The 17,894-nt window shown below is 46.6% G+C and overlaps 1 protein-coding gene and 1 long non-coding RNA gene across 7 annotated transcripts in view; one reads left to right on the top strand and one right to left on the bottom strand.

Moving 5' to 3' along the window:
- Positions 1–17,894, bottom strand: part of MYO18B (myosin XVIIIB) — a 300,194-nt gene that overhangs the window by 85,625 nt on the left and 196,675 nt on the right. For all 5 annotated transcript variants that reach the window (XM_065522341.1, XM_074004130.1, XM_065522339.1 and 2 more), the window contains one exon: positions 1,382–1,495. In XM_065522341.1, the coding sequence (XP_065378413.1) occupies positions 1,382–1,495 (114 nt within the window). The remainder of the gene's footprint in view (positions 1–1,381; positions 1,496–17,894) is intronic.
- Positions 1,412–12,893, top strand: LOC135965462 (uncharacterized). Of its 2 annotated transcripts, none has more exons than XR_012418915.1 (2): positions 1,412–1,541; positions 11,026–12,893. It is a non-coding gene; the product is annotated as an uncharacterized lncRNA (long non-coding RNA). The 2 variants fall into 2 exon arrangements; XR_010578411.2 differs by lacking the exon at positions 11,026–12,893 and adding an exon at positions 6,061–10,326 and having other exon boundaries at positions 1,428–1,541.

Raw genomic sequence — 17,894 nt, forward strand, 5'->3', positions numbered from 1 at the left:
GGTGAGGGATGGGCAGCAGGGTCCAGAGGAAGAGTAAAGAGGGGCTTGCCTATGGGTGTGTGAGGTGAGTGACCATCGATGTTTAAGAGTGGCTGTGGTTACCAATGCATGTGGTAGGTGTAACAGCTTGGGGGTGTTTGTGTGTGTGTATACTAGGTATTGCATGTGACTATGAATTCAGGGTATATGTGTGTATGAATTTATGTCTGTGCAGTCCCACTTGGGAACCTATGTGTGCACATTTTAAATAGGCATAGTACATATATGAAAATGCAAACCCCGGCACTCTCCCTGAGAACAGGGACTTTGTTCTGTTCACAGATATAACCTCAGTAGCCAGCACCAGGCCTGTCCTATAACAGGTGCTCAATAAATATGTATTAGATGGATGAATAAACTTGGAGGCATAGGTTACCTATAAGGAGGGCATTTATTTTGTATGTGTGCCTGGTGATCGCATATGAATATGTACATTCATTCCTGTGTATACACATGTGCACATGTACGTGTATGTGTGTGTATGAATGCTTGTAGGCAAGTTCCAACAAAATAAGGGATAAAAAGGCCCACAGAGGTCTTGAGATAAGCATTTGCCTATAAAACTCTATACCTAAACTTTAGGGTTTTATACATTGAGTATAAATCTAAGCCAACCCCGTACACCCAGACAAGGGACTTGGAAACCTACATCCAATTTTCACCAAAATAATAAATCGACAATATATGTCCATGTGTCCCCATTCAGGGGTGAGCACGGGTAGTTCTATAATAAATGGCTGAAATCTTCGCCTGGTAATGAGCCTAAGTGGGCCAAGAGATGCCCTTGTCTCCACTTACTAGAGGGGACATGCAGTAGCCCCACAATAAGGACCAAGTTCCAGCTCATGATGGTGAGCACACAGTAGGACCACAGCAGATATCTGAGAACCGCTTAGAGTGGCGAGCAGGGTGGGCACACAGTATACACCTGTGTTCCCACACTGGGTACTGAGCAAATAGCAAGCTCACATCAGATGCACATTCACAGCACTGAGCACCCATTCTGTCCAAACAGACTTCCTTGCTTATCATGGCAGATGGGAGCACACAGTTGAGCCTCATCAATGCCTCATATCTTTATAATGCTCAGCTTACAGTAGGATGCCTGCACATTCAGAACGCTGAGCACCTAGTAGGTCTACAATAAGTCCCCCTGTCCCTGTCACAGAGCTGAGCACACAAGAGGCCTACAACGGATGTCTGTGCCTCCAAGGTGCTACCCGGTAGGTTTACAACAAATGTCCTTGTACTTCCTATAGTGCTGAGCGCACACTAGGCCCACACTGGCTCCCAGAGGCCTATGGTGGCCCAGGTCCCTGCAGCTGCAGGAAGGGACAGGTACCAGGCTCTTGTTCCGTGTCATGTTCTCTAGCTCGCTGTGCATACTCTCCAGGTCCGCCGTGAGCACCTTCTGGGTCTTCAAGGCCTCCTCACACTTGGCTTCACTCTGCTCCAGCTGGACCAGGCAAGAGGTGGAGAAGAGAAGAAAAGAACATGAGAAGGTAAGAGATGAGGGGAAGGGAGGTGGGGAGGAGAGGGGAGGTGAGAGGTGACGGGGGAGGGGAGGGAGAAGGGGAAGGGGAGGGGAGGGCAAGGGAAAGCAGAGGGGAGGGGAGGTGAGGGTAGGGGAGGGGAGATGAGAGGAGAGGAGAGGCCTCCTCATGAGGCTGCCTCCTTGAATGTCCTTCCCCTCTAGCTCAGCCCAGCCCCTTCCAGGCAGGGGATTAATTTACAGGCGACCCTCATGTCTTCACAACTATTCATCAACCCACACCCGGGGGAAAGCAAATAAATTTGCATTTGAAGCAGCCAGGTTCTGAGCCCACTCACAACGTCACCCCTGGTGCATTGCCAGGAGCTATTCCTCAGTCCCATTCAGCAAATCCTTGCTGACGCCCACTCAGTGTCAAGCACTGGACATACAGGGAACAATCAAGCCGGCCCCTGCCCTCTCAGTGGGAGACAGGCAAGAACTGCTGACAACCTCTTTGTGCAGTAGAGGGAAGCGGGGGACACCGGCACAGTGGAAACGCAGGATGGGAATCAAGGGAGGCTTTCTGGAGGAGGTGGTTTGAAGGCCTATGGGAACCAGCCAAGTGGAAGTTTCTTAACCAGGGTTCAGGGTTAAAAGTGGGTCCACAGACCCCCTTTAAAATGGTATGCAAAATATTCTGCATGTGAGCATTTAGCATTTTCCTGGGTTCACAGCTTTCACTAGAAGGCTGACAGCCACCGACTTAGATAAAGCTCTCTCTCACACTTTTCTTTCTCACTTTTCCTCCCACCTGCACACAGTAGGCCTCCTATCCTAGCAAAGTGGAGTCATCAAGATTCATCCAATTACTTATGTACATGGCCCCAGGTGACTGACATGCCCCACTGGAGAAAGCCATATTCATGAACATACCCTAAATCCATTCTGCAACTGGCAGCTGCCTCTTCTGAACTCAAACTCAGCCTTTTTTTTTTTTTTTGAGACAGAGTCTTGCTCTGTCGCCCAGGCTGGAGTTCAGTGGTGCGATCTCGGCTCACTGCAACCTCCACCTCCCGGGTTCCAGTGATTCTCCTGCCTTAGCCTCTGGAGTAGCTGGGACTACAGACGCCCGCCACGATGCATGGCTCATTTTTGTGTTTTTTAGTAGAGACAGGGTTTCACCATATTGGCCAGGCTGGTCTTGAACTCCTGACTTTGTGATCTGCCTGCCTCGGCCTCCCAAAGTGCTGGGATTACAGGTATGAGTCACCACGCCCGGCCTAACTCAGGTCATTTATCATGTTCAGCTCACAGCAGGATGCCTGCACATTCAGAGTGCTGAACATTTAGGAGGTCTACAATAAGTCCCGTCGGCCCTCTTATCCCCCTTTTCTGTATCTCTGAACAGAAAACACTCTTAGAAATCACCTAAGGTCAACATTCGGGGCTCAGAGAGGGATGGGCCATAACTCACAAAACCCCCTTTTCCAGCCCCTGAGAACAATATATTCCTGCAGTTGGGCCCAGCAAAAGAGGGCTGGGGGTCCATTTCACTCGGCAAATGGGAAGGATTGAGACACACTGAGAAAATGGATGTAGAGCAAGGGAAGGTAATTGGCCTTGTTAGAGCATAATGGACAGAGGAAGTGAGATGTCAGGCCTGGTCTTATTTTCCAGCAGGTGACTCAAGTGCCTCTGCCATGGCTAGGAGGTGGGTGATAGGGCTCCCCTGAAGGCAGGCAGGGCAAAGCCAGACCCTCTTTTAAGCAGAAGTCAGAGGACTTATGAAGGAGAAGCATTTAAGCTAAGACCTAAAAGATGCAAAGGAAGGGCCGGTCGCAGTGGCTCATGCCTGTAATCCCAGCACTGTGGGAGGTCGAGAGGGCAGATCAACTGAGGTCAGGAGTTCAAGACCAGCCTGACCAACATGGTGAATGAAACCCCATCTCTATTAAAAATACAAAAAAATTAACCGGGTATGGTGGTACATGCCTGTAATCCCAGCTACTTGGGAGGCAGGAGAATTGTTTGAACCCAGGAGGCGGAGGTTGCAGTGAGCCGAGATCGCACCATTGCATTCCAGCCTGGGTAACAAGACTGAAACTCTGTCTCAAAAAAAAAAAAACAAAAAAACAAAACAAGATGCAAAGCAGATGGCCATGTGCAGAGTGCACTGGGCAGCAGCAATAGCAAGTACAAAGGCCCTGAGGCAGAGACAGGAACTAAGGTGGTGCTGAGGAACAGAAAGCTCACTAGTGCGGCCAGGCAGCTGTATAGAGAAGGAGAGGAGGGGGAGATGCTGAAGATGTGCACAGGGGTCACATCACTGAGGCTTGTGAGCTGGGCTGCAAAGCTTAGATTTTATTTCAGTCTGCCAGGAAGCCATGGATGGTTTCTAAGGAGGTAGGTGGCCTAATCTCCCTCTGGCTGCTGTGGGGAGGGTGGGACCAGATTGGAAATAGGATAGACAGTGAGACGGCCGCCATGGTCCTGCAGGAAGGAGGCAGTGGAGGTGCTCCAGCTGGGGCGGAAGGGGTGGAAGTGGAGAGAAATGGAAGAATCGGCACAGCGCAGTGTGCAAAGAACAAAAGGTCTGGGCGGCGGGAGCAGATGGGCCATCAAGGGAGATGATGTCAGATAACTAATGGTGGAAGAGGAGGCCTCACGCAGGGCCCCTCTGCCAGGCCAAGGAGCTGGGCTGGGAGCCAGGAGGCAAGAGAGAGTCATTGTAAATAAAGCAACAGGGCAAAGCAGAACACGATGACACAGTTCCCATCTGCCCAGCCCCTACTTCAGCAGAGGGTTTCGGCAGCATGATCCCGCCGGTCCTCAGAGCCCCCGGAGAAAGCAGGCTCTATTTTTATCCCCATTTTATAGATGGCATAATGGTGGATGATCCAGAAATGCTCTTGTTATGCCCAGACTGTCTGTTCCCCAAAGAAGACCACCAGAGTCCAGAGTCAAAGCCAAGCGGCAAGGATCTTTACTACAAGTTCGAACCTGGTCCCTCCTTTACACAGTATACAAGAGGGCCCCGATCAATGCGAGCGTTTGCTTTTTATAGCCCGAAAGTTGCAGGGGAACAAAGAAATTCTTTTGGCTCCCGCGCTTTCAGTAACCTTGAACGGCTGTCTCCTTATCGGAGACTTTCCAGGTGGTGTTTGTACTGGGCTCAGGGAGTTTGAGAGATATATGGCAGTATGTGGTGGGATGGGAGGATGGGATGTGTTTGTACTAGGCTCAGGGAGTTTCGAGCCCGGGGGCTGAGGAATGTGCCCAGCTCCTTTCACTCTTTCCTTTCCCTTCTTTCCTTGGAGCAAGCAGAGAGAGGGATGACTTATCCCCAGACAGAGATGAACACAGACAGCAGTCAATGGAGACAGCTGCTGGCCTTCTTAGCTCATACTGGGCTGGAGATAGGATTATCTCGGCCTTGATGGTTTTGGCATTAGCCGCCCCACCTGCCACTGTTGCTTGGGGACCATGTTCACGGCACTGTGCTTTCTCTGCCTTGCTTCATGAAATCCCCACAGCACCTCTAGGAGAAAGGTGCCACCATTAGGACCTTTTGATAAAGGCGGACTCTGAGACACACAGAGGGGAAGTGACTTGTTCACCATCACAGAGCTGGTCTGTGGACAGCCTGCTTGCTCCAACACCAGAGGCCAAGCTCTTAACCACTGAGCTTCACCGCCCCTCATAGAAAGCCACTCACTGGAAGGTCTGACCACACAGATAGAATGGATCCAAATAGAGAGAGAGCTCTGTTGCAGAGAAAACAGCTCAATGGTTTTGTGCTGTAACAGAAACCTCTTAGGCAGCAGCATCAGGAGAGCCTGGACTAGGTTGGGAGTCTGTAAAATGACAGAACACAGAGTTTGAGCAAATGTGGTGGAAATATGCATCATTCCTGGAACCTGCCAGGGATTAACACATTCATTCCGAAGGACAGAGGAAGGAAACCAACGTTACCAACACTCAGGGCCAGATTGCATTGTATGTGTGGTTCAGAGCTGGGGCACTGGAGCCAGACCCGTGGGAGTCTGCTTCTCCCAGCAACACCATCTTCCTATGCCTCAGTTTCCTTCTCTGTAAAATGGGAATGGTTCCATCATGGAATGCCTGCAGGATACATGGGTGAAAACATGTAAAGTGCTTACACAGCATCTGGCAGTGAGAAAACATTACAAAACGGTAACGATGGTCACTGTGGGCTCCTTTCAGAAGGGGGAATTTTAAACTCCATTTTAGAAAGAAAATGAAGCAGAAGCCAAAAGAAGGGGCCAAGTTTACACAGTCAGGATAAGCACGGCCTTGGCACTGACCATCTTAAGGAGGAATTTTGGCCTTCCTGTCCCACTGGGATGGGTAGAGGGAGGTCAGTGACCCAGAGGCACACAAGTCAAGCAGGTCTAGATTTTAATAGGATCTGGATGGGCCAGACCAGGAATCTCCCAGCCCAGCACCTCCACGGGGCAGGTCCTGGGCCGCTGCTGACAAGCTGTCTTCATGATGAGCTTTAAAAGATTCAATTTATTACATTTTAGGGAGCAGAAAGAAATACGGGGCCACCTCTGGCTGGTTTTCTATTATGGATGACCCAGCATAAGAAGAATTCACTGCACATTATTTTCATACGGAGGCTGTTTGACTGATGTTTTTATGAAGTCGCTGGCAAGTCATGTTAGGATGGAGATCAGATCCTTCAGCGGTACAACACTGGCCAGACACGCCTTTGAAAATGCCTTCCCCTGAGGAGCTCTGGGCAGAGCCGTCAGAGAGCAGTGGGGAGTAAAGGTGGCTGCGCTGACAGGCGATGAGGAAGAATTATTGACGTTCACTCTCCAACCCTTGTGGCCAGTGTGACAATGAGGACCTGAGGTGACAGCTGACACTTCCCATCTTTCGACTCCGAGTAACCATCACGTCCCCATGGACCAGGCCTTTCAGTGGTGGAAAGGTTTAGGGTGAGATGAAGGCCCCGCAATTTCCATCTCTCTCCCGACCTAGTGTGGGCTGGACCCCAATAGACCCTCAACAACACAACTGATTTGATTTTAGTTTAAGTTCATTCGATTTTTGTTTCTCTTCCAATTTTTACTTTTTTGTAAAATCAATAGAACAATGGCAAGAGTATGTGGGTACAAAGCACCAAAACACTTTCAATCGCTAGAAAAAGCATCTTCCTCCAGCACATACTAAGTCATTCCATTGTTCTCTAATTAAATCAGCCCGGCTTCCCCAGATCTGTTCAAGGTAGGCATCTATGGAGGGCTTCATTGCCTACTATTCCCTTGGGATTGGACCTTCTTCTAGTAAATGGCAAAAATGTTCATTTCCAGTCCTCCCCACACTGTACTTATAGAGGGAAACATACTTCCAGATCTTATGCATAAATTAAGTGCTGCTAAGCTTTGGTCTGGGGATATTTGGTGAGGCCCTGACTCTTCTGCAATTGTGGGTCCTGGAAGCCTGGAGTTCACAGGGGTAAGATGAGATGAGCACCATCTAGGGTCAAAGAACAGGAAGGAAGGAGAGGTTGCATTCTCTCTATGTTCTCTACCACCAGGGGGATGTTTAACATCATACAGTATCATGTGGTGGTTAGGAGCAGACCCAAAGGTCAGGCAGAATTGGATTTCAGTCCCAGTACCTCTGTCTATAAGCCTGTGACCTTGGGCAGGTTTCTGAACTTTGATTTTTCCCATCCATATTAGTCTGTTCTCACTCTACTAATAGAGACATATCTGAGACTGAATAATTTATAAAGGAAAGAGGTGCACTGGACTCAGTTCCACATGGCTGGGGAGGCCTCACAATCATGGCAGAAGGCAAAGGAGAAGCAAAGGGATGTCTTACACGGCTGCAAGCAAGAGGGCATGTGCAGGGAAACTCCCTTTTAAAAAATCATCAGATCTCCTGAGACTTATTCACTGTCACAAGACCAGCATGAGAAAGACCCACTCCCCATGATTCAAACACCTCACAGCAGTTCCCTCCCATGACACATGGGAATTATGGGAGCTACTTTTGATTCAAGATAAGATTTGTGTGGGAACATAGCCAAGCCATATCAGCATCCAAAAAATGGGGGACAAAGTGATTTGCACTGATCGAGTAGGACTGCTGAGTACAGCTGTATCAGTTGTGCACTGTACAAGCCTAGGGGATGCCATGCACGAAGGTTATGAGGATGAGCTGTTACTCTGTGCCGGGCACTGCTCTGAACACTTTTCATGTATTAATTCATCTAACTTTCAGAATAGCACTCTGAGGTAGGGTCAACCACCATTCCTGTTGTTATAGTTGAGGAAACTGAGGAATAGAGAGGTTGAGTGACTTAGTGATGGTCATTCAAGTACTGAATAGCAGAGCTGGATTATGAACACAGGTAGTCTGGTCACCAAGTTTCCACTCTAAGCCACTACCTTGCACTCCCTCAGAAACAATAGTGCCCACTACAGACGCTCTGTATGGAAAATGTGGTATGGTACATGCCCAGCATTTACTCCCCATTCTTTTGAGAGAAGGACCCCATCTTCCCTGTGATAAATGTCTACCTCCAAACATCCATGTGCTTTGATGGTGCAGATCCTGCTCCCCAAGCTCAGACAGGGGCACATGACCCAGCCTATACAATCAGAGCATCACCTCCTGTTGGCCATAGTGGTTGGGTTGGTTCTGTAATAATAACACGGTTGACACCAAGATTTTTGCTGAGACTATGAAAATAAAGTTCACTCTTTCTGAAGCAGGATAAAAGCTTGGAAAGTCTGGGCAAGATGGAAGAGTCTGCCTAAGAATATAAGACAGAACAGGCGTAAGATATAAGCTGACATTGAGGTGAAATGGGTGGCAAGACACATCATCTTGATGACATAATTGGGGTACCTAGATCTAGCCAAACCTGAAGGCAGTCCTAGCCTCAGAACTTTTCAGATATTTTAGCCAATAACTTCCCTTTTTCTATGCAAGCCAATTTGAACTGGGTTACCACCCAAAACCCAGATACGAATGAGTGAGTGAGTTAAAGGAGGTAATGCATACATGATGTTGGCCACAGAGTAAATACTCAAAAAACATTGCTATCTGTCAGGCATGGTGGCTTATGCCTGTAATCCTAGCACATTAGGAGGCCGAGGTGGGTGTATTACTTGAGGCCAGGAGTTTCAGACCAGCCTAGACACCATAGCTAGACCTCATCTCTATAAAGGGTAAAAAAATTAGCTGGGCATAGTGGAGCACTTGTAGTCCCAGCTACCCAGGAGGGTGAGATAAGAAGATTCCTTGAGCCTAGGAGTGCAAGGCTGCAGTGAGCTATGATCACACCACTGCACTCCAGCTCGGGCAACCCCATCTCTTAAAAAAGCAAAACCAAACACTGCCATAGTGTTAATTGATGCTAATCTACCAAAAAAGTTGGATCAAAGTGATTCCATCCAAAACCCTGTGATAGAGTAACAATTATTTACTGTTTACCTGTTCTGTGTATGGATCCTCACCCTTAGTGGGCTCAATATTTTTCTTTCCTAATTACTCAATGACGGGGAAAGAAAGGAAGGAGATTTCTTCAACACTCACTACATTAGGCACTGCGTGGCCGCTTGATAATTCATTATCACTATAGCCTACAACAGCCCTATAAGGAAGCAGCCAGCCCTCATCATTTCACAAATGAGAAAACTGCAGCCCAGGGAAAAGTGATTTGCCCAAGGTCAGACTCGTGTGCTAGTGGTTGAGACTCCAAACCCATGCCCTTCCTGGGCCACCCCAAAGACCCCTCTACATACAAGTCTCTGTTCCTGAGCTAAATCTAGGCATTCTCTCCCCTCACCCATCTCTGTTTCATTCAGTGTGAGGCCAATTGAGATTCCTATCACATATACATCAACTACAAACTGATGAATAGCATTACTTCTCTACGCGAAGCCATCTGCCTGCTTTAAATACCTGGGTAAAATGTATTGCTAGGATTTGTTAAGCTATTAGATGAGTTGACTAGACATAGAGAATAAGGTGTGGAGAGGAAAACTTCCAGTCTTTGGGCAGATTGGTTAGAACCTGGATTTCTGAGTCTAGTTGAACAACTGAAGGGATTTTAAAATACTGCATCACAAACACCACAGGGAAAGCATTCTAGTTAAGAAATGGTGTCTTTGGAAGGCTAATCTCAACATACCCCAGGCCTTGACATCCTGTCAGGGTACTTGGAAGAACCAACCTTCAACATTAAGGCTTTCCCTGAAGGGAATCACCCACAGTTCAAACTAGAGACAGTCCTCACATCAAACAAAATTGTCAAATGCAAACATATTAAGAATGTCAGCCTTGCGCAGTAGCTCACACATATAATCCCAGCACTTTGGAAGACCGAGGCAGGCGGATCACCTGAGGTCAGTGTCAGGCCTCTGAGCCCATGTCAAGCCATCACATCCCCTATGACTTACACATATACGCCCAGATGGCCTGAAGTAACTGAAGAATCACAAAAGAAGTGCAAATGCCCTGCCTCGCCTTAACTGATGACATTCCACCACAAAAGAAGTGAAAATGGTCGGTCCTTGCCTTAAGCCATGATATTATCTTGTGAAGTTCCTTTTCCTGACTCATCCTGGCTCAAAAAGCTCCCCCACTGAGCACCTTGTAACCCCCACTCCTGCCCGCCAGAGAACAACCCCCCTTTGACTGTAATTTTCCTTTACCTACCCAAATCCTATAAAACGGCTCCACCCTTGTCTCCCTTCGCTGACTCTCTTTTCGGACTCAGCCCGCCTGTACCCAGGTGAAATAAACAGCCACGTTGCTCACACAAAGCCTGTTTGGTGGTCTCTTCACACGGACGTGCATGACATTTACCATGTTGCCAGAGACAGAATTCCATCCCCTAGAAACGTATATGTTGAAACCACCCCCTAATGTGATGGTATTAGGAGATGAGGCTTTGAGGAGGTAATAAAGTTTAGATTCGGTAATGAGGGTGGGGCCCCCATAATGAGATTCGTGCCCTTAGAAGAAGAAACACCAGAAAGTTTCTTCCACTCTCTCCACCATGTGAGGACACAGAGAGAAGGCATTTGTCTGTGTGTAGGCCAGGAACAGAGCCCACAACAGAACCCAGGCATGCTGGTACCCTGATCTCAGACTTCCAGCCTCCAGAATTATAAGAAATAAATGTCTGTTGCTGAAGCTACCTAGTTTACGGTAGTTTGTTATGGCAGCCTGAGCTGATTAAGACGTGTTGATTTATAACAAGTAACATTTCTAGGAAGTAGCTGTTTTCAGTTTCAGATGAGGAAACTGAGGCACAGACAGGTTAGTTAACTCGTCAATGTCACACAGCTAATAGTGAAGGAGGTAGAATCTGAACTGAGGTCTCTTTTAAGTCCACAGCTTTTTCCTGTGAGCCCTGTGGAATATGCTCACCACCTGCTGAGCAAAGCAGGCCTCTTTTCACTTGTCTTAAGTCTATTTCTTTGAGGGTTCAAGAGTCCTCCTAATTTTTTGTATTTTAGGATCTAAAGACTACTTGAATCCTCCACCACTGAACAGACTTCAAAAGCTTCTATCCTGACGTCCTCTCTGGTGATGATGAATCTAGATCACACTGATGCTCCAAAGAGAGAAAGAAAAATAGAAGAGCAGGATAAAACATCCAAAAAAGGCCCTCCCTGAGCCCTGTCTCATTCACATCCCTCTTTTATTATATTCCAGCACCCCTTTGCTCCCCTAAACAGCACCATGTCTTGTGCCTCCACGTCTGTCTCCCCACTGGACACTAGGCTCCTGGAGGGCCACCTGGCTCTTGTTCAACTCTGGGTCCTGACATAGTATGAACTCGACCCACATGGTGTACTGAGAGACTGTGGCAGACACGTGAGCTCAGCCGCATCAGTGAACCTGCAGGGTGAGCCAGGGCTGCCTGACTCTGTAGCCTGGCACGGCATGCACCCCCGGGAAGAAGCCCACCACCAGGAGTGCTCCCCCATCCTCCGTGCATAGGTCTCTAACCCAGATACCCACAGTGTCCACAGGAAGGACAAGGGGTGGGACATGTGGGCAGGATTCCCCTCTGTAGGAGGAAATGACCTGGACAGGGAGGGTGACCACAGCCTTATTCACCAGACCCCACATACCCGAGCTGGTCCCTTTCTTCAAAGCCAGAAGGAGGGTACTCTGGGAGAAACAAGGGAAGCCCAATTACAACCAAGTACCCCCTTTTTTCTAAGACACTGGGTTTTTTTTTTCTCTTTTCTTTCCCCTTTCCCTCTACCTCCTACTTAGCCCTTTTTGAAATGCAAAATAACCTCTCACTTCCCCCTCACCCAACATTCCCTATAGAGCAAGTTCCTCTGTGTGCTCCGAGATGAGTTTCTCCTCCAGAGCACAGTTGACTTGCAGATCGAAGCATGTCCCCAGGAAAGAACCCCCTCCAGGGGGTTGCCTCAGGAGGGTATGCCCAAGGCATGACCACTCGGCCACTTTTACAACTTACTCTTGCCCAGAAAAGTGCCAACTCAACTGCCCACCAGGTAACTACCTGATAGCAGGGAGACCCCCTTACCCTTGCTCACTCTCCCCGTTACCTTATGGAAGTGTCTGCTTCTTGCTCCAAAGGTAAAGAGGCACATTTAAAGTATAATGTTTTGTGCCCTTCTCCCAAGCTAGCTTCAAAAATAAACTCACTTTTCTTGTACCAGGCCTGGTCCTTGTTAATTGGACTCTATATGAGGCGGCCAGCAATGAACCCAATTTTCAGTTACACTATTAATGGTCAGGGCAGAGGGCATTTTAATGAGATTTCTCTTTAATAAGTGGATTATTTTGCTAAAAAGAAAACATACACCGTGTGTGTGTGCACACACCCACATGAGCTTGGAAACCACCAGTGTAATTCAAATCCCAGCAGAAACTGATTGGGCACTGAGGGACAGAACCATGAGTAGGGAAAGTTAAATATCTTGAGATCCCCAGTCACTAAGCTAAAGGGAAAATTCAAGGTGGGAACTGCTCAGGGCAAATCTGCCCTCATTCTATTCAAAGTCATCCCTCAGCTCACTGAGATAGATGCGTATTCTGACTGCCTCCTTTGGAAAGGCTTATCAGAAACTCAAAATCACTCATAGGTGGGAACTGAACAATGAGATCACTTGGACTCGGGAAGGGGAACATCACACACCGGGGCCTACCACGGGGGTGGGGGGTGGGGGGGAGGGATGGCATTGGGAGTTATACCTGATGTAAATGACGAGTTGATGGGTGCTGACGAGTTGATGGCTGCAGCACACCAACATGGCACAAGTATACATATGTAACAAACCTGCACGTTATGCACATGTACCCTAGAACTTAAAGTATAATTAAAAAAAAAAAAAAAAAAAAAGAATGTAATCATTTGTCTCTTACCTACCTGTGACCTGGAAACCCCCTCCCTGCTTCGAGTTGTCCCCGCCTTTCTGGATGAAACCATTGTACTTCTTACACATATTGATTGATGTCTCAAGTCTCCCTAAAATGTATAAAACCAAGCTGTGCCCCGACCACCTTGGGCACTTCGTCAGGACTCCCTGAGGCTGTGTCACAGGCCCGCATATTCAACCTTGGCGAAATAAACTTTCTAAATTAACTGAGACCTGTCTCAAATTTGGGAGTTTCACAGAGTCTTGGCCACGGAGGTAGACTTTCCATCATCCTGCACCACTCCCACCTCACCAGAATATCCAGCCAACCCGAACACCCTCTGCCTGACCAACTGATTTAAAATTTGGATTCCAAGATATTTAAGATTGACCCATTAGATTACCTCAAAATCAAGAATTTCTTTTCATAAAAAGACTCAACATTACACCAAGAAAATGTAATGGTCAACCCTAAAGTGAGAGAAAATAATGGCAGTAGACATATGTAGCAAAGAGCTTCTACCAAAGTATCCCACAAATCAGTAAGAAAAATACACACAAACCAACAGAAAAATAAGCATACACCTTGGACAGGTAAAAATAAATATCTAAATGGATGATATACTTTGAAAAGGTGAACATCAGAAAAGTGCAAAATAGAATAAAAAATATTCCCCTTCCCTCAGAATGGCTAAAACGCCAACAACTGATAGTAATACCAAGTGCAGGCCATAACAGGAAGCCAGTAGGGCTTTCATATTCTGCTGATGGGGGTGTAAATGTCTACAGGTACCTTGGAAATTTATTTTGTAGTATCTGCTAAAGCCAAAAACCATGTGTACTATGACCCAGAGATATAACACTTCTAGTTATGCACCCTACAGAAATGCATACATTTGCTCCCCTCCCATAAAATAATGCACAAAAAAAAGTTCACAGTGGCTCTATTCATAACAAAACCCACATACCCATAAACAGTAACATGGATAAGATAAATTGTGGTAGTTGCATACAACAGCAAAAACAATAAACCAGTTATTAGGTTGGTGCAAAAGTAACTGCGGTTTTTGCCATTAATTTAATGCCGTTACTTTTTGCCATTACTTTAATTGCCTAAAATACACGCAAAAATATCAATACAGCTCACATGCATAAACAGAGGGAAAAAAGGCCAGCACATGTGGATGGTGAGAATTTCTCTAACGAGAAACATGGGAAGACAGAAGACAAAAGGCCTATTTGGAAGGGGACAGGTTCTCACACTGGCATTTGGTTCATCACCCTTTCTGCTAAATCCACCAGGCACCTTTTGAGAACTGGCCTTACTGCAAGGCCAGGTGGAGGGTGGCCAAGGTAAGGAGATTTTATCTTCCCCAGGATTACTCAGTGCTTGAGACACTGGTGCTAGGATGACAAGCTCATCCCTTTTGGTCTGGGACTTACTGGTTTTAAAATGGGGAGTCCTGTGTCCTGGGAATCTCAGATCTGCATAAATAAAAATCTCAGACCTGCATAAATAAAAATCACTCTGAAATTGGAAAAAATAGGGATTCAAATTCCAGTTCACCCAAAATTGAGGAACATTCTACAATGCAACTGGCCTGAGCTCTCCAAAAATGTCAGTATCATAAAAAAAGACAGACTGAGGAACTATGACACCATGAAAATAATGGAAGCAGTTTTACATTCCAAGTTGGATCCTAAATTGGGAGATAAATTGCTAAAAAGGACATTGGGGTTAATTGGCAAAATTTAAATAGACAGCAGACAAAATCAGGGGCCAGATAATAATTATTTTAGGCTTGGCAGGTCAAGAGGCAAAATCAAGTATATATGTGGGCATTTATAGAACCACCTTAAATGTAACCATTTAAAAACAAAAAAAATTCTTTGCTCACTAGCTATAATAAAATAAATGCCAAAAAAAACAACAAAAAAAACCACAAAGAAATATGCAGTTGGCTGGACTTGGTTTTTGGGTCTTAGTTTGCCAACTCCTGGATTAGAAAATATTTTTAGGCTGGGCAGGTGGCTCACACCTGTAATCTCAGCACTTTGGGAGGCTGAGGCAGGCAGATCACCTGAGGTCTGGAGTTTGAGACCAGTCTGACCAACGTGGAGAAACCCTGTCTCTATTAAAAACACACACACACAAAATAGCTGGGCATGGTGGTGCATGCCTGTAATCCCAGCTACTTGGGAGGCTGAGGCAGGGGAATCGCTTGAACCCAGGAGACAGAGGTTGCAGTGAGCCGAGATGGCACCATTGCACTCCAGCCTGGGCAACAAGAGTGAAACTGTCTAAAAAAAAGAAAAGAAAAGAAAAGAAGGAAGGAAGGAAGGAAGAATTTTTATCAATAGCAAATTTTGTGATTTTGATTAGGAAACAGGGGTACCATGTCTTTAACTTGCTTTCAGATAATTCAGAAAATATAATTTATACAGAAAACTAGATCGCAAATGTGGAAAAATATTAAAAGTTGGTGAATCTGGGTGAAAAACTTAAATGAGCCCTTTGAACTATTCTTGCAACTTCTCTGTAAGTTTTAAATTCTTTCAAAATATATTTTTTTAAATCTCAGTTCCACCCATCTCTGTGACTTTGACTGATTTTCCTCTATGCAGAGCCTCCTCCTATATAAAATGGGCATAGACTGGGCATGTTGGCTCAAGCCTGAAATCCCAGCACTTTGGGAGGTTGAGGCTGGAGGATCGCTTGATCCCAGGAGTTTCAGACCAGCCTGGGCAACGTGGTGAAACCTCATTTCCACAAAAACAAACAAAAATTAGCTGGGCATGATGGTGAAACCTCACTTCTCCAAAAAAAAAAAAAACTTAGCTGGGCATGGTGGCACACGCCTCTAGTGCCAGCTACTTGGGAGGCTGAGGCGGGAGGATTGCCTGAGCCTGGAAGGTCGAGGCTGCAGTGAGCCATGATTGAGCCACTCCACTCTAGCCTCGGTGACAGAGCAAGACTTTGACTCAAAAAAAAAAGAAAAAAGAAAAGAAAAGAAATGGCATAATGGGCACAATACTAGTTGTCTCCTCTGGAGTCTAGCCAACACCTGTCCGGTCTCTCCCCACTCATTGACTGAGCACTTGCGGTATACAGTCACACTCCCACACACTGGTTGAGAACAGAAAAGTCTCCTGCTGTCGCAGAATTCATTTCACTGCACTCAAGTGGGTTTGGGGGATACAATCAGGTCATGACGCTGATGTATTTGGCACCATGACTGGCAGAGTGTAAAGAATCAATATTCCCCATCAATATCATTGTTGTAGAATAGTTATCATGACTTTGACAGGCCCTCCATGACTAAACGGTAACAGGTCCTTTCGGGGAGATATCCCTGCCTTCCTGCCTATAATGAAACTGGTCTCTTCCCACTTCATTCATCATAGCATTGAATGTGTCAATATTTGTGGGGTGAATAGGCCCGTGATAACCATGTTTTCAACCAATTACAACTCTGTCTTTATCTTCTCCAACAGGAGGTTATGTTAATATTGAATCAATTCACTCCAACATAATCTTTTTTAAAAAGGCTCTTCAAATAAAACATCGCAGGAAGCCACCTGTTCCATAGTTCCTGGCTGGGGAAAAACGTTCCCCAGGTGCCCACACACAAAAGACTCCCATCAGGGTCATCTTCCCAGTGCTTATTAATTATTTCCAGTGTCTCATGGAAGCATGCACGACACACAGTGACAAATGTCCCAATTAAGGGCACTGAGCATGAATCCAGGGTTATTAGTCTTCAGGGCACTAATAGAGAGCCTCAGGCTACTAACAAACCACCGCTGGCAGCTCACGGTATATGAGTCGCACGAGGCTGTGTGGCCCCATCTGAGTAAACACCGGAGCTGAGCCAGAATTCCCAAGTGGAAGGAACTACAGGAGCACTCAGGGTGTCCAGGGAAGATGTGGCCTGTAGTCCCCGCACTTTGGGAGGCCGAGGCAGGTGGATCACTTGAGCCCAGGAGTTCGAGACCAGCCTGTGCAACATAGAGAAACCTTGTCTCTAACAAAAATACAGAACAATTAGCCAGGTGCGGTGGTGCACGCCTGTATTCCGCTTGAGGTTGATGCTGTAATAAACTGCGATTGCACCACTGCACTCCAGCCTGGGTGACAGACCAAGACCTTGCCTTAAAAAAAAAAAAAAAAAAAAAATTGAAAAGGATATAATAGCCCCAAGACAGCAGAAGACCAACAGGAGGCATTGGTGGTGTTGGGGGAGCAGTTAAATTCCCAGGTGCTTGAGTCGGATTCCCTCAGTTCAAACCCGGCTGGGATTTTTATGAATCCTTTGTGACTTTGGCTAAGTCTCTTACTATGTTTACTCATTCCAGTCCCTGCCTTTAAGGGGTTGGAAAGAAAATGATGGAAACAAAGGGATAATTGCAGGGAGTGGCAAGTACTAACTTAGGGGCAGATTGTGAGGAAAGAGAGGCGGCACCCTCACCCAGCCCATGGAGGTCCGAGAGGGCTCCAAGACAGGACACCCAAAGTCAGCTTCACAGAATGCTTAGGTGCTCATCAGGCAAAGAGGGATCAGGGGAAGAACCAAGAACTCAGCCAAGGGCATTGCTTGGGCAAAGGTGAAGGGGTGAGGGCAGGTGCAGAGGATACAAAGTCATTCTAAGCTTTGGGTGAGGGGTGAAAGGACAGTAGGTGCCAAAATATGCATCCCTGTAGGTCAAGGTAAGAAACCTGGACTTTAGGCTGAAGGCAAAGAGAAACTACCCATGGATCTTGAACATACAAAGAACCAACTTTGCATTTACATTTTAAAATTCTCTCTCCAAAGATCAGACGTACAAAGATCGCTCAGACAAGACCGGAGGCCAGCCAACTTGAGAGAAATCCAAGTACAAGATATTCAGGTGGACTGCAATACAAGCAGAGAGAGATGGGGCGGATGCATTTCAGAGCCATTTAGAGGGTACAATGACTTGGCGGCAGCTTTGTTCTCAGCAAG

Source organism: Macaca fascicularis, chromosome 10 (genome assembly GCF_037993035.2).
Source record: "Macaca fascicularis isolate 582-1 chromosome 10, T2T-MFA8v1.1".
In the NCBI taxonomy this organism is placed as follows: domain Eukaryota; kingdom Metazoa; phylum Chordata; class Mammalia; order Primates; family Cercopithecidae; genus Macaca; species Macaca fascicularis.